The following is a 13,362-nucleotide window of genomic DNA, read 5'->3' on the forward strand; positions in this document are numbered from 1 at the left end:
GTCACATTTTGTTGAATTATAAATAATGTATGCACAGTTTTTCTGTTATATGAGGAGGAGGTTAAATGTCAGCAAAACTTGCAAAGAAAATGTACAAAATTAAATTTACTGGTTGCATAAGTATTCAGCCCCTTAAGTCAGCACTTGGTAGAAGCACCTTTTGCAGAAATTACTGTTTTGAGTCTTTTTGGCTAGGTCTCTACTAGCTTTGCACAGTAGGATGGTGAAACTTTTGCCCATTCTTCACGGGAAAATTGCTCCAGTTCTGATAAGTTTGTTGGGGATTGTCGATGGACTGCAATCTTCAAGTCTCGCCATTCATTTTTGATTGGATTCAAGTCAGGACTTTGACTGGACCACTCAAGAACTAATTCTCTTCTTGTTCAACCACTCCTGTATGGCTTTGGCTTTGTGCTTCGGGTCATTGTCCTGCTGAAATGTGAATTTCCTCCTCAGTTTCAGAGTCTTGGCTGACTCAAACAGGTTTTCCTCAAGGATTTGCCTGTACTTTGCACCATCCATTCCACCCTCTGACAAGCTTACCAGCCCCTGCTGAAGAGAAGCATCCCCATAACATGATGCTGCCACCACAATGCTTGACAGTTGGGACGGTGTTGACTGGGTGATGTGCAGTGTTGGGCTTACGCCAAACGTAACGCTTGGAATTTAGACCAAAAAGTTCAATTTTTGTCTCGTGATGAGGCTTTTTGAGTAATGGCTTCTTTCTTGCCAGACGTCCGTACAGGCCAGCTTTGTGTAGGGACTGGCTTATTGTTGATGTGTGAACACTGACTCCCATCTCAGACACAAAACTTTGCAAGTCCATTGTTGGCTTCAGAGTGACACCCCGAACCAGTTCCCTGCTTGCCCGGCTGCTCAGTTTGGGAGGGCAACCTGATCTGGGTAGTGTCTGGGTGGTATGATGCGTCTTCCACTTCTTAATGATGGACTTCACTGTGCTGAGAGGGATAATCAGCACCTTTGAAATTTTCTTGTACCCTTCTCATGCTCTGTGCCTCTCTACCACTTTATCCCTGACTTGTTTCGAAAGCTCCTTGGTCATCATGGTTGCTTTGTTGGATCACTATGTGAGTTGCAGCTTGAAAGTTTTTATATACCTGTGGGAAATTATCTACAAGTTAAATCACTTTGAGTATACACAGGCTGAAACCATTTCACAAATTTTGTGACCTTTCAAACAAATCATTTTCACCTGAGCTGATTTAGGGCTGCAGTAGCAAATGGGTTGAACACTTATGCAACTGAGATTAATCTATTTTTCTCTTTAGATCTTTCTTATTTTTAACTATCAATGTGGAGTAGTTTGTGTAGATTCTACACGTAAAGTCTAATTTGAAAGCGTCTTGGAGTATGCTCAGGTGCCAAAAAAAGGTGAAAACTTTGCAGAGGGGTGAATACTTCTGCAAACCACTGTGTGTGTGTGTGTGTGTGTGTATATATATATATATATATATATATATATATATATATATTCGCTTAATTTCTTTTGCTTTTTACATCACAGAAAAGTAAAATATTCAAGTTATGTTGCAATTGAGTTAAAAAAAATATGTGCCTTATTCACAAAAAGAAATTAATTAAGAAAATAGCATTTGCATACTGGTATATAAACAACTAAATTAAATCTCCTGCCATGGCTGTTAATATAAAATGAGAGGAAGTATTTTTAAAATAAGTTATGTCATTATCTATTTAAATATTTTTCCCTTTTGTGACAGGGTGAGGTCTGTGCTGGCTGTCTGGCGCATGCATGATTTTGTAGGAAGAGGGCAGCAGCCCTGGAGGATCTGCCTGTCAATAATGGCAGTGGCATGGGGAGGCTGGGAGAGGGTGTGTTGTCTCTCCCTCTCTCTGAGTAGTTGGGATGCGGGTCTTGGAGGGGTCAGTTGGCCTATAAAAATAACACTCTGTTGATCCCTCGCCCACCCATCTAGGAAGAACGACAGCGGGAGCGATGTTTGAAAACTTGGATGGCAGACCATAACAAGAACGTCAGCGTCTGGAGAAAGAGAGAGGGGCAAGCAAGCCCGGCTGTGAAAGACAGCCGATACTTATTATTTTATTACATACCCGATTGGGGCTTGGTCAGTTTAGCTGGGGAATATTGGGCAACCCGAGTGTTAGTGAGGGATCAACAGAGTATCTCTGAAACCCGAGCCGTACCGGAGAGCGGAGGTTGTGGGACGCTGCAAGGAGCAGTACCTTTTATTTGTAGTTTTGTTACTGTGTTTTATTTTCCCTTTTTGTTTTCGCCTTCTGGTTTTGGGTTATTATTTTCAGCACCTGCGAGTGCAATCGGGACTGTGAAACACAATATACTATTGCTGGTAATCACTGCGTGCCACCCCATTTACCGTTGTCGGTATTTGGGACCGCAGCATAACAGCGCCATCTACTGTACCAAATAAATCAATGCACCTCAGCTGTGTTTCAAAAGAATTTCTGTCTCCTGTGTCAGTAAATTTTCCCACCCTTCCACACCTGTACATTTGTGAATTTGCTTTGTGTTTGCAATACATTTTTACATATCCTATGAAACAATATGTCATCTGATTACAATGACTAAGCAAATCTGGACAAACTTGCAAAAGTATTAACATGATGTATAGTCAATGAAAAAGAATGTCATTTTAATTGGGAACAAAAGTTGGTTAGATAATACTGGATACTTGCAGGTTTTGTTTTCCAACAAATGGATTTCTTTTTGGCATCTCTTGCTTAATTGCTTTCCTGTTAAAAAGAGGATTCATTAATATTTATATATATATATATTTTTAAAGAAAATAAACAGCCAAAAAAAGATAATTGCAGACATATTACTAAAGTAAGTGTATTTGTCCTGCAAGTTGTAACTTTCTGACTATAATAGATTCTGTAACTTCTACATTTACAATTGATTTATAACCCCATTCAACACCCAAGGGAGGGGTGAAGACCACCTTCCTTATGCATACACAACTGACACACAAGACACAAACAGAAGTCACCTCATTTACATAAAATTGGTTTATTTAAACTGCAGTCCTCATCTCCTGGGACTTTTACTGTATCCTGGCCTTAAATATCCTTTAACAGATATATCTGCTTGGATCTTGCACTAATTTGTAAACCCACATTGATGCAGTAATCTCATCAAGAGCATACCTATAGACAAAATGCTCTCATTGTCTTGACAGCGTTGCTTGAATCATGTCTTAAAAATACCTGGGCCTATATTTATCATTCGTGCGTGAATAAATGATTTGTTTGTATGTATGAAGTTTGGAATTGTCACACACATAATTAAATCCACATTTCTAAGTAATAGGTATTCATAAATCTCAATATCACGAAAGTTGTATGTATTTGCATTTAAAACACATAGCCATACATGGTAAATGTAGCTGTCTGTCAGTGCTCTGTTTTCTAGGCGAGTGCCCACACTGCTGTTTTGAAGAATAAATGAATTGTGGGTTCCACCTGGTCATTTAGTCACAACATTTAGTAGACAGAGACGGGCATCAGATATAGGAGACGGGCATCAGATATAACCTGTACATTAATTGAATGGTAATGTCTTCAGTAATTACCAGTGCGCAACTGAAACAAGGGAGTCGCAAAACATTACCTTCTGCTTAGTAAGTAATAATCATGGTGGTGGTAACAAAACATGTATGTCATATTAGTATTAATAACAGCATATTTGGTATATAACGGCAATAATTTATAAAATAATTATATGTGACAAACATTTCAGCAATACTTGCATCAATAACTAAAACTGAATGAGAAAGTTATTATTTTACATATTGCACTGATAACGGATCTTTAGCCGATTTAATCGGAGTTTGATCTTGTGTTCCAGTGCTGTTATTTTCATTTTTAAACATTGAAATCCAAAGCATCAGAGAAGGTGATTTGCTTGATAGGTTGTTTGTACTCCTGCTTTGTTTATATTTCATGTGTGTTTCTGAGAGAACTTGATTCAAAAGGTTTTACAGATTTTTAGATATTGTGGGCTTTTTTTTGCTTTGGAGGATTGTTCACATATATATCAGTTTTCGCTGCCAGTTATCTTGTATGAATAATGACAATGAACTAAAAATGGTTTCCATTCAGAGCAGTGAATAGCAGTTAACATCCTTACCAGGTTTCTTTGGCGTTCTGGTAAAAGTTCCTTTAACAGTTCTGCAGTGCGAGTTATCCCCTCCACAAACTCCACACTTATCTTCAACTTTGTTTGACCCAATCTCTCTGTCACAACCTACTTTCTGTGGAACGAGAACAGAAGGATACAACAGGGATTTGCAGTCTAGGAGAAATAAGCTCACTATGGTCTGTATGCACATTTGGGAACAACTTCTTCAGGGCGGAGATGTATTCAATCTATACATGTACAAAGGATCTTTAAAACTTCTCATTTAGACAAGCACACCATCTAAGGTACAGTTATTCTAGCAACATACATGTTAATGCCTTTATTGCAAGGTTTACATTCGCCTTCTTAATTCTTAAATTACAGCCTCTTTAAACAAGTTCCTCTTCAATATGATTGCTTCAGTGATCATTTATTCGGTTTGAAAAGGTGAAAATGTAAAAACATTACAAGATTGCTTTTAGGCAATATTATACAAATATGGACTGGAGTTGAGGGAATATATTGGCAAAGGCTGAAGGCTTCTGAAATGCTCAATAACTTGTGCTAAGTTGTACCAAGTTTCATTACAATTGTATAGAATGTTCTCTAGATATATGTAAAACTGTAAGACAGACAAAAGGACAAATAAAAGGCCAACTCCATAGCCCCAGATTCTAATACTTTCAATAACTTGTGCTAGAATATCTTTGGCAAACCTAATTGGAAAAGCAGTTCAAGATATATATACACATTTATAAATTAAGACGTAAACAGCCTCCCTGTGGATACAGTAGAGAGGTGGAGAGCATAATAGACTGGAGCTCAACAAGAAGGAATTGGAGAAAGCAAACTGCCAGTGATTTAGGGTTTCAAATAAAGCAAGAGGACAGTGTTTCATTTTAATGCATTTCAAATCGTAATTGGCAGTTTTATAAATTTGTCTTTCATTCTAAAGTTTGCGCGGCTAACCTGCAGGTCTCCATACCGACAACATGTCAGGCTGCAAGTTTCCACTGACTCATCTCTACATTTTTTTTTTCTTTTTATTCTGATGTTATTACTTTTCACAGCAGCAGTTCTGTCTGTTTAATACATTTTACAATTACATCTAGGATATGTCTTAACATTTAAGTAGAAAACAATGACATTCTTTTTTTAAGTACGCATTGATAAGTATTGTCTGTAACAGTGTCAATTTGAGTAGTAGCATTTTCAGTATTGTTTTTTCAGCTTGTGAAATTGTTAATGTGAGCTTGTTCACTCACCACGCATTCACCACGCACACAGATGCTGTAGGGATCCTTGTAAGAACAACGTGTTCCATCATGGACTAACTGTTTCATATAGGCCACATCTCCTGTTTCCTTTGATTGGCAGTAAAGATGGCACCTTTTAATGGCTGTGAAAGACAAAACGGGTTCAGTTGAGACACCAAAAACTACTCCAATCATTTTTGTTTTGTTATCAAACTCTCCTGAAACCACAGAGCTTAGCAGTGGCTGTTTAACGAGATATTCTGTAAATACAGATCTTACTCCATATGGTTAACAATAATGTACATGTGTTTTAAGAGCAGTTGAACATACCTGTATATATCTAAAAAATAGGTTATTAAAGATATAACACATCTGGGAAAGTGTTAAGATACTGCAACTGGTCCTCAGTAGTAACCCTGTGGTACACCCTTTACACCTTATAACTAAGCTGTATTGCTGAAGATAATGTAATTTAAATGCTTTTAAATAGTATTACAAAATATGTTTTACATCAAATCACATGCAAGAAAAGAGATGGGTCCAAACACGAAATGCGGTAAAGGATAAATATGAGCTCCATCTCTCTACATCGTTTTAGCTATAAACAGGGTGTTATATATCTAAAAATTGAATATTGTAGGTTATATTCAAAATAAAAACATGTATTGTAAAAGGCGGTTCTAGTGTTAATGAAATATAACTTTTAGATGTTCCACAAACACACAGACAAATATAAATTCTAAGTAGTAAAACTTGTAGAAAATATATTTTATATCATTTGGTGTGTGCGTGCGTCCGTGTGTGTGTGTGTTTGTGTGTGTGTTGGAAAGATAACCAGACAAACAAGTAGCTAATGCGTGGTGTAATTCAGAATGTGCCCGGCAACACGTGAATTCATTTTTCTTGTTAAATGTTTTTATCTTCATGGCAACGCATGAAGCTCTCCTCACGATATTCAGAGTCATTCTTTTTCTACTTAATAAGCAGACACAGACATTTACATATCCCCTCCCCTAAATGACTATGAACGGAGTAATCTGCATTGGCGCGGCCGATTTTTTTTTCCTAAATCAGAACTGCATAGCAACGCGTTTCCTGAAAAAGTACGGCAAACAGGTCGTGAGGAAAACTGTCATGACTTGTGCATGAAAACGCCGTCAATGAGTCACCAATGAAAGCAAAGCTGCACACATTCAAAAATGCAAAAGATTCTACCCTTACTGTACATGTAATAATAATTAAAAAGTAACATATTTTGACTTACAGTCTGGATGTTCATGGGGGAGCCAATGATGCTTTGCACTCTGGAACTCGAAGTACGAATTGCGCTGCTGACACTGCTGTGCTCTGAAGTCTTCAAACTGCTTTGGACATTCATCTGTGTTACACAGCTGGTATTCATAGTTTATACCAGGGCAATCCTGACCTCCATTTGAAGGCCTGGCATGTAAAAGAATTGAGTTTATTATTTTGCAATGGACGAAACATTTGTGTTGTTGCACACTACTACACATTAAAGCTCATTTTATATAGCCGTACCAAAATTATCCTGAAACACTAGGCTTATACATTGTATTCAAGTTTTTTGTATCTACAATACCCACTTAAAACAAATTGCAAGTTAGGCAGTCCCTGGAGACAGACAGCATGGTTTTTCAACAGCAGAATGACAAAGAGTGGACATAACAGGTAGTCGAGAACTTAATATGAGTTTGTTTGAAAAAGCTGCATGGCACAGGTGCTTTTTAGTCATTCACAGTTCAAATGTACTGATATGGGGAACATATCAGTACATTTGAAGCACTAAAAAAGCGACACTGGATCAAGCATGTAAATGTGTATATAAATGGCTTTCAGAGCTGTCAACTTACGTGGGGTTGTTGCACTGACGAGTTCTAAACCGAACACCAGTTCCACAGGTTCGTGAACAGGAACCAAACTTTGCCCAGGATCCCCAGCTACCGTCCTGTTTCAGCTGGTTGGCGTTCTTCCACATGCAGTGACCCTTATAGCACCACTGTGTATTAAAAACACAGCAGTCAATACAGCAGGCATTTGTTTTGATGAGTGGTATGTATATACAGTACTTGTGGAGGGAGTCCCAGTGAATATAAAACTTACTTTTCCTGGTGCACACTCTGTTCCATCTAGTGGGGGCCCCTTCTTGGTTTTGCAGAAGTAAGGGTTGTCAGGGTGGCTACACCAAAGTTGCTTGCATGGGTCAAACGTCCGAAACTAAAACATAACATTTTTTATTTATATATATATATATATATATATATATATATATATATATATATATATATATATATATATATATATATATATATTTTAACCCTGTAACACAATATTTCAGTCAAGTTAAATTCCCCATTAAGTCTAAGGCCAAGAATACATGTCACTATGACAAACTGCACCCTCTTTCATCACTTGATCTATTAAAAATTTAAAAAGGCTAACGTGGGACATTCCAGGTGATATTGATTAGTTATTCTTTAATTATTTAAGAAAATCAGTAAGAAATATTCATGAACCAAGAAAAATGTTTTGTGTTGTTAGGTTTGGCTGATTGGAACTGAAGTGACGTATCATGGATGAATAAAGAATGCTAACGAATGAGTCTGTTCAGTTTGTCCCCAAGCTTAATGCACCATGCCAATTTAAACAGTATTGTGATTTGTAATGAAACTTCAGACATAAAATGCAGCTCTGTGCAGCATGTATAACGAAAAATGTAAATTGTGCACTTTTGTAACGAGAAGACACTGCCTAGCTTCAATTTTAATAACCAGAGCATATTGTTATATTCCGTTGGGTGGGCAACATGTTATGCTATATAATGTAGGTCTATATATTATATAAACTCGTATATTCTTGATAAATAAATACATAAACAAACAAACAAACAAACAAACAAACATACTGCTGTGCACATCTTGTATCCAACTCCAAAGTCAAAACGACATTGTTCATCCATTGAATAATTAATTCCTGGCAGTTCTGGAAGTTTGGGCCAATCATGCTCAAAGGGGTCATCCAAAAGACAGTCATACGAGCTATTGGAGAGATTAAAAAATGTTTCAGATAATATTAGTCGGATAGTATTTTATTATAAATCTGTGCATGCTATCTATACGAAGTAAAATCAACAAAGCCGACATGCGAGTCCTATATAAAATGTGTTATACAAGTATGGGATGCTATAAAACAAAATATAGAAGTAAAACAAAACCTACTTAATATATCGCTTGAGTTCTTGGCCACTACACCGAGACCAGTGGTAGCGGTGAAATGCAGCCTGAACTAAAGGAGCCATAACACTGCCCATTGCTGTTTCATCGCCACAACGATTGCCTTGGCCATCATGCTCCATTCCGAGTCTGAAACACCAATGAAGTCAACAGAAATAAACACACTGCAAAGAAGCACATATTTTCACTTTGTACTGATAAGTTTATCTCTTTGTAGCTGTCTTTCTTATTCATCTTTACTAAGCCATACTTCTTGCGGTAAGTGCACAGATTTGCCTTAGCCGTTTAACTCTCTTATTTCTGTGCAATTTTCCCCTTTGTCAGTGAGCTATTTCAGCATTCAGAGATTTTAGACAAATGCTTTAGGGAACATTGCATATCAAATCATAAACAAGTGTTCAGTTATCCCACATGTGGTGTGCAATGACATGATAATGAAGCTAAGACCCTGTTCCCAGTCCATATGGAATGACTTAATTAATATGTGTTGCCTGTTGCGCTGATCCCATACAAATATCGTCAAAAATAAAATTGAAATCTAATGCACAAGGTACATTACTATGCGCAGGTCATCATCCAAAAACTGTTCAACAAACAAAAAAAAAAACATTCCCTAAATAAAACAAACAAATTGTATTATCTTAGTTCTATTTATACTAAAATGAGGTTACTGTAAATGACTTGGAAGATGAATGTAACCCATAGTAACCCCAGGCACTCCTGACATTACTGTAAATAAACTACCTTTGTTTCAAACAATTCAATGCTTAACAATTCATCACAACAGGTATTATGATAAATACCTGTTGTGAATGAAAGCTCTAAATAGGTATCCTGGGGACCAGTGTTCTGAACTTAATAAATACAGGAAACATAATAGGTTGTCCGGAGGAATTTCACATCAAATGAATTATGAGTGGAGGACCTTAAACTGACCTTGGCTTTCCATCACTTATACTACCAGGTTGCAGTGTGATATCTAACACTACATAGCTCACAGTGTTGCGTGTTTTTGATTACTTTTTAGTTTACAGTGCAGTGCCATTTACTATATATATGATATCCATTACTGGAAATATATGAAGAAATATAAGCCACATTCTATGTGTGTCTGTCACAAAGACGGCCAGAGTGGGTGGCGTCAGACCAGACAGGAATACACAGACAGAGACGGTGGTGATGATGAGCTGAGTGCAATGGCTGCACTCAGCGTTTATTAACAAATAAAAGGTTTTAAACGGTACACAAAACACAGGACACGGCACTTCACGCCAAAATAAAGAGACAAACAAAACGGACTATACAGTAAACAGACAGTGCACGGACAGACACACAAACAAACACGGTGAGTTTTAAATAAACAAGTATCGTGCTGGTCCTACCAGCACGTAATAGCAATTGATATTTAAATGTATTTCCCCTTCTCTCTCACCCGTTCTCCACTCTCTGAACACCTAACCCTGAGTGAAAGAAATGTGCGTCTATATATACTATTGTGCTGGGATTCAATTACTAATTAATTATTCACTTGAATCCCAGCACGTGAATTAATTCTGTGCAACCCCGTGCTCACATATTACATTTAACCAGCACGTGAAGTGATTTGTGCTCTCCTCGTGCCTAAATACAAATCTACACTTTTTAAATATACGTGAAACACAGACCCGTTTATATCCCATGTACCAATGACTATACACCAACATTAACACACGCACGCAACATACAAATGCACACAGGGACGGGGCACATTGCCACAGTGTCACTGCTGCTGCTGATGAAAAAACAAACAAAAAACCTCACATTATCCTGATAATCGCAGTCACATTTACATGCGTGAGCTGAACATTAAGTTATATAAGGCAGTCTGACATTTGTTTAAGACACTTACACATGTCCTGTCTCGTGAGCCACAACAAATGCCACATATACCCCCCCTTGTGCGCAGCACACATGGCCTCAACGGCCACCTCCCCCCTTAAAAATCCAGCAGTCCAGGACAAAGTCTCGGGCTGGGAAGGGAGGCTTCAGTGGGCCCATGGCTGGCCATGCTGTCAGCACCCCTGCCGGTAGTGGCACGGCTGACAGCCTGTTGGTCCCGTCCTGCAGCGAAAAAGCTGCGGGGGCAGGTGGTCCCCCGACCTCCCCCTTCTTCGTAGCCGGCAGCTCCCTCCTGTGGGGCTCCGGCCACAAGAACTCCTGCAGCGAAACTGCTGCTGGGGAAAGTGGTCTCCAGACCTCGTCCCCCTTCTTTGTAGCCGGTAGCTCCCTTTGGTGGGGCTCCGACCACATTACTGCCGGCAGCGAAACTGCTGCAGTGGGAGCAGGTCTCCTGACCTCCCCCACGATCTCCGGCAGCGAAACTGCTGCTGGGGTTGGTGGTCTCCAGACCTCCTCCCCCTTCTTCGTGGCCGGCAGCTCCCCTTTCTGGGGCTCCGGCCACCGTACTCCCTGCGGAGGTACGGGCAGCAGAGGCAGCTCCTGCTCCTCTGCTCCGGGCGGTGGCTGAGGCAGAGGCAGCTCCAGCTTCTCTGCTCCTGGTGGTGGTGGAGGCAGAGGTAGCTCCAGCCCCTCTGCTCCTGGCGGTGGTGGAGGCAGAGGCAGCTCCAGCTCCTCTGCTCCTGGCGGTGGTGGAGGCAGAGGCAGCTCCAGCTCCTCTGCTCCTGGCGGTGGTGGAACCAGCAGGTATTCACCCTCTGCTGGTGGAGGTGGGAGGGGCCAGCAGTCCTCCCACTGCGGTGAAGGTGGAACCAGCAGGTATTCACCCTCTGCTGGTGGAGGTGGGAGGGGCAAGCAGTCCTCCCACTGCGGTGGAGGTGGAACCAGCAGGCATTCACCCTCTGCTGGTGGAGGTGGGACCAGCAGGTATTCACCCTCTGCTGGCAGCTTGGGTCCTAGGGCTGTGGAAGCCCCGACTTCCCTCTCTTCGGGCTGTGGACGCACCGACTCCTCCCTTTTGGGCTGTGGACGCCCCGACTCCTCCCTGTTGGGCTGTGGACGCACCGACTCCTCCCTGTTGGGCTGTGGACGCACCGACTCCTCCCTGTTGGGCTGTGGACGCACCGACTCCTCCCTTTTGGGCTGTGGACGTTCGGGCTCCTCCCACTCAGGCGTAGGACGTTCGGGCTCCTCCCACTCAGGCGTAGGACGTTCGGGCTCCTCCCACTCAGGCGTAGGACGTTCGGGCTCCTCCCGCTTGGGCTGTGGAGGCAAAACCAGCAGGCATTCTTCCTCTGCTGGTGGAGACGGGGACAGCAGGCATTCTTCCTCTGCTGGTGGACCTGCTACCTGGGCTGCTGTTCCACTTATAACTGCCTCCAGGTAGCTGAGGACCAACCCCACACCTTCCTCCCAGGTGCTTACGGTCTGTTCCCTCGCATAAGCCTCCCATCGTTCCCTATCCATAAACTCCAGGAACTGGACGACTACTGGGATAGACTGGGCCTCCAGCCCAGCATTTTCCAGCATCCAGTCCCGCACTTTGATCGCGTCTTCTGCCATTTTTCCTTTTTTTTTTTTTTTTTTTAAAGAATGCTGTTCCTGCTCTGGCCTGAGTCCTGGAGGCGCTGTCGATCCCACTTCTGACACCACGTGTCACAAAGACGGCCAGAGTGGGTGGCGTCAGACCAGACAGGAATACACAGACAGAGACGGTGGTGATGATGAGCTGAGTGCAATGGCTGCACTCAGCGTTTATTAACAAATAAAAGGTTTTAAACGGTACACAAAACACAGGACACGGCACTTCACGCCAAAATAAAGAGACAAACAAAACGGACTATACAGTAAACAGACAGTGCACGGACAGACACACAAACAAACACGGTGAGTTTTAAATAAACAAGTATCGTGCTGGTCCTACCAGCACGTAATAGCAATTGATATTTAAATGTATTTCCCCTTCTCTCTCACCCGTTCTCCACTCTCTGAACACCTAACCCTGAGTGAAAGAAATGTGCGTCTATATATACTATTGTGCTGGGATTCAATTACTAATTAATTATTCACTTGAATCCCAGCACGTGAATTAATTCTGTGCAACCCCGTGCTCACATATTACATTTAACCAGCACGTGAAGTGATTTGTGCTCTCCTCGTGCCTAAATACAAATCTACACTTTTTAAATATACGTGAAACACAGACCCGTTTATATCCCGTGTACCAATGACTATACACCAACATTAACACATGCACGCAACATACAAATGCACACAGGGACGGGGCACATTGCCACAGTGTCACTGCTGCTGCTGATGAAAAAACAAACAAAAAACCTCACATTATCCTGATAATCGCAGTCACATTTACATGCGTGAGCTGAACATTAAGTTATATAAGGCAGTCTGACATTTGTTTAAGACACTTACACATGTCCTGTCTCGTGAGCCACAACAAATGCTGAAGAAAATCCATCTTCATGGTTCAGAGTACAGCTCCTCACAGGATGACACATGCCTGTTACAGGCGCATAGCCTAAAAAAGGAGAAATGGGATTCAATAATGTGTGCATCTATTTTTATCCTCTTATTTGCTAGGCTTTCTCCATGAAGGCGATCATTAACTGTATTATGTATTATGTATTATATGTAGGGCTGTTTTTCATTTTTTTAAATTAATTTCATTTCTCTGTGCTTATTTTTAGCTATTTTTGTGATACCCCAAAATGTTTTTTTTTTTCTGGTCCTTCGCTTTTTATATACTGTACTTTACTTTCCAAAC

At 40.7% G+C, this 13,362-nt stretch overlaps 1 protein-coding gene across 4 annotated transcripts in view; it reads right to left on the bottom strand.

Moving 5' to 3' along the window:
* LOC131703069 (A disintegrin and metalloproteinase with thrombospondin motifs 3-like) overlaps positions 1 to 13,362 on the bottom strand; it is a 95,178-nt gene that overhangs the window by 23,742 nt on the left and 58,074 nt on the right. For 3 of the 4 annotated variants that reach the window (XM_059006081.1, XM_059006017.1, XM_059005959.1), the window contains exons 8-16: positions 13,011 to 13,116; positions 8,631 to 8,774; positions 8,318 to 8,450; positions 7,516 to 7,629; positions 7,266 to 7,411; positions 6,659 to 6,834; positions 5,404 to 5,537; positions 4,148 to 4,271; positions 2,695 to 2,751 (exon numbers count right to left, since the gene is read on the bottom strand). In XM_059006081.1, coding sequence (XP_058862064.1) covers positions 2,695 to 2,751; positions 4,148 to 4,271; positions 5,404 to 5,537; positions 6,659 to 6,834; positions 7,266 to 7,411; positions 7,516 to 7,629; positions 8,318 to 8,450; positions 8,631 to 8,774; positions 13,011 to 13,116 — 1,134 coding nt within the window. The remainder of the gene's footprint in view (positions 1 to 2,694; positions 2,752 to 4,147; positions 4,272 to 5,403; positions 5,538 to 6,658; positions 6,835 to 7,265; positions 7,412 to 7,515; positions 7,630 to 8,317; positions 8,451 to 8,630; positions 8,775 to 13,010; positions 13,117 to 13,362) is intronic. The other variant, XM_059006141.1, reaches the window with a different exon arrangement.

Source organism: Acipenser ruthenus, chromosome 1 (assembly GCF_902713425.1).
Source record: "Acipenser ruthenus chromosome 1, fAciRut3.2 maternal haplotype, whole genome shotgun sequence".
Classification (NCBI taxonomy): Eukaryota; Metazoa; Chordata; class Actinopteri; order Acipenseriformes; family Acipenseridae; genus Acipenser; species Acipenser ruthenus.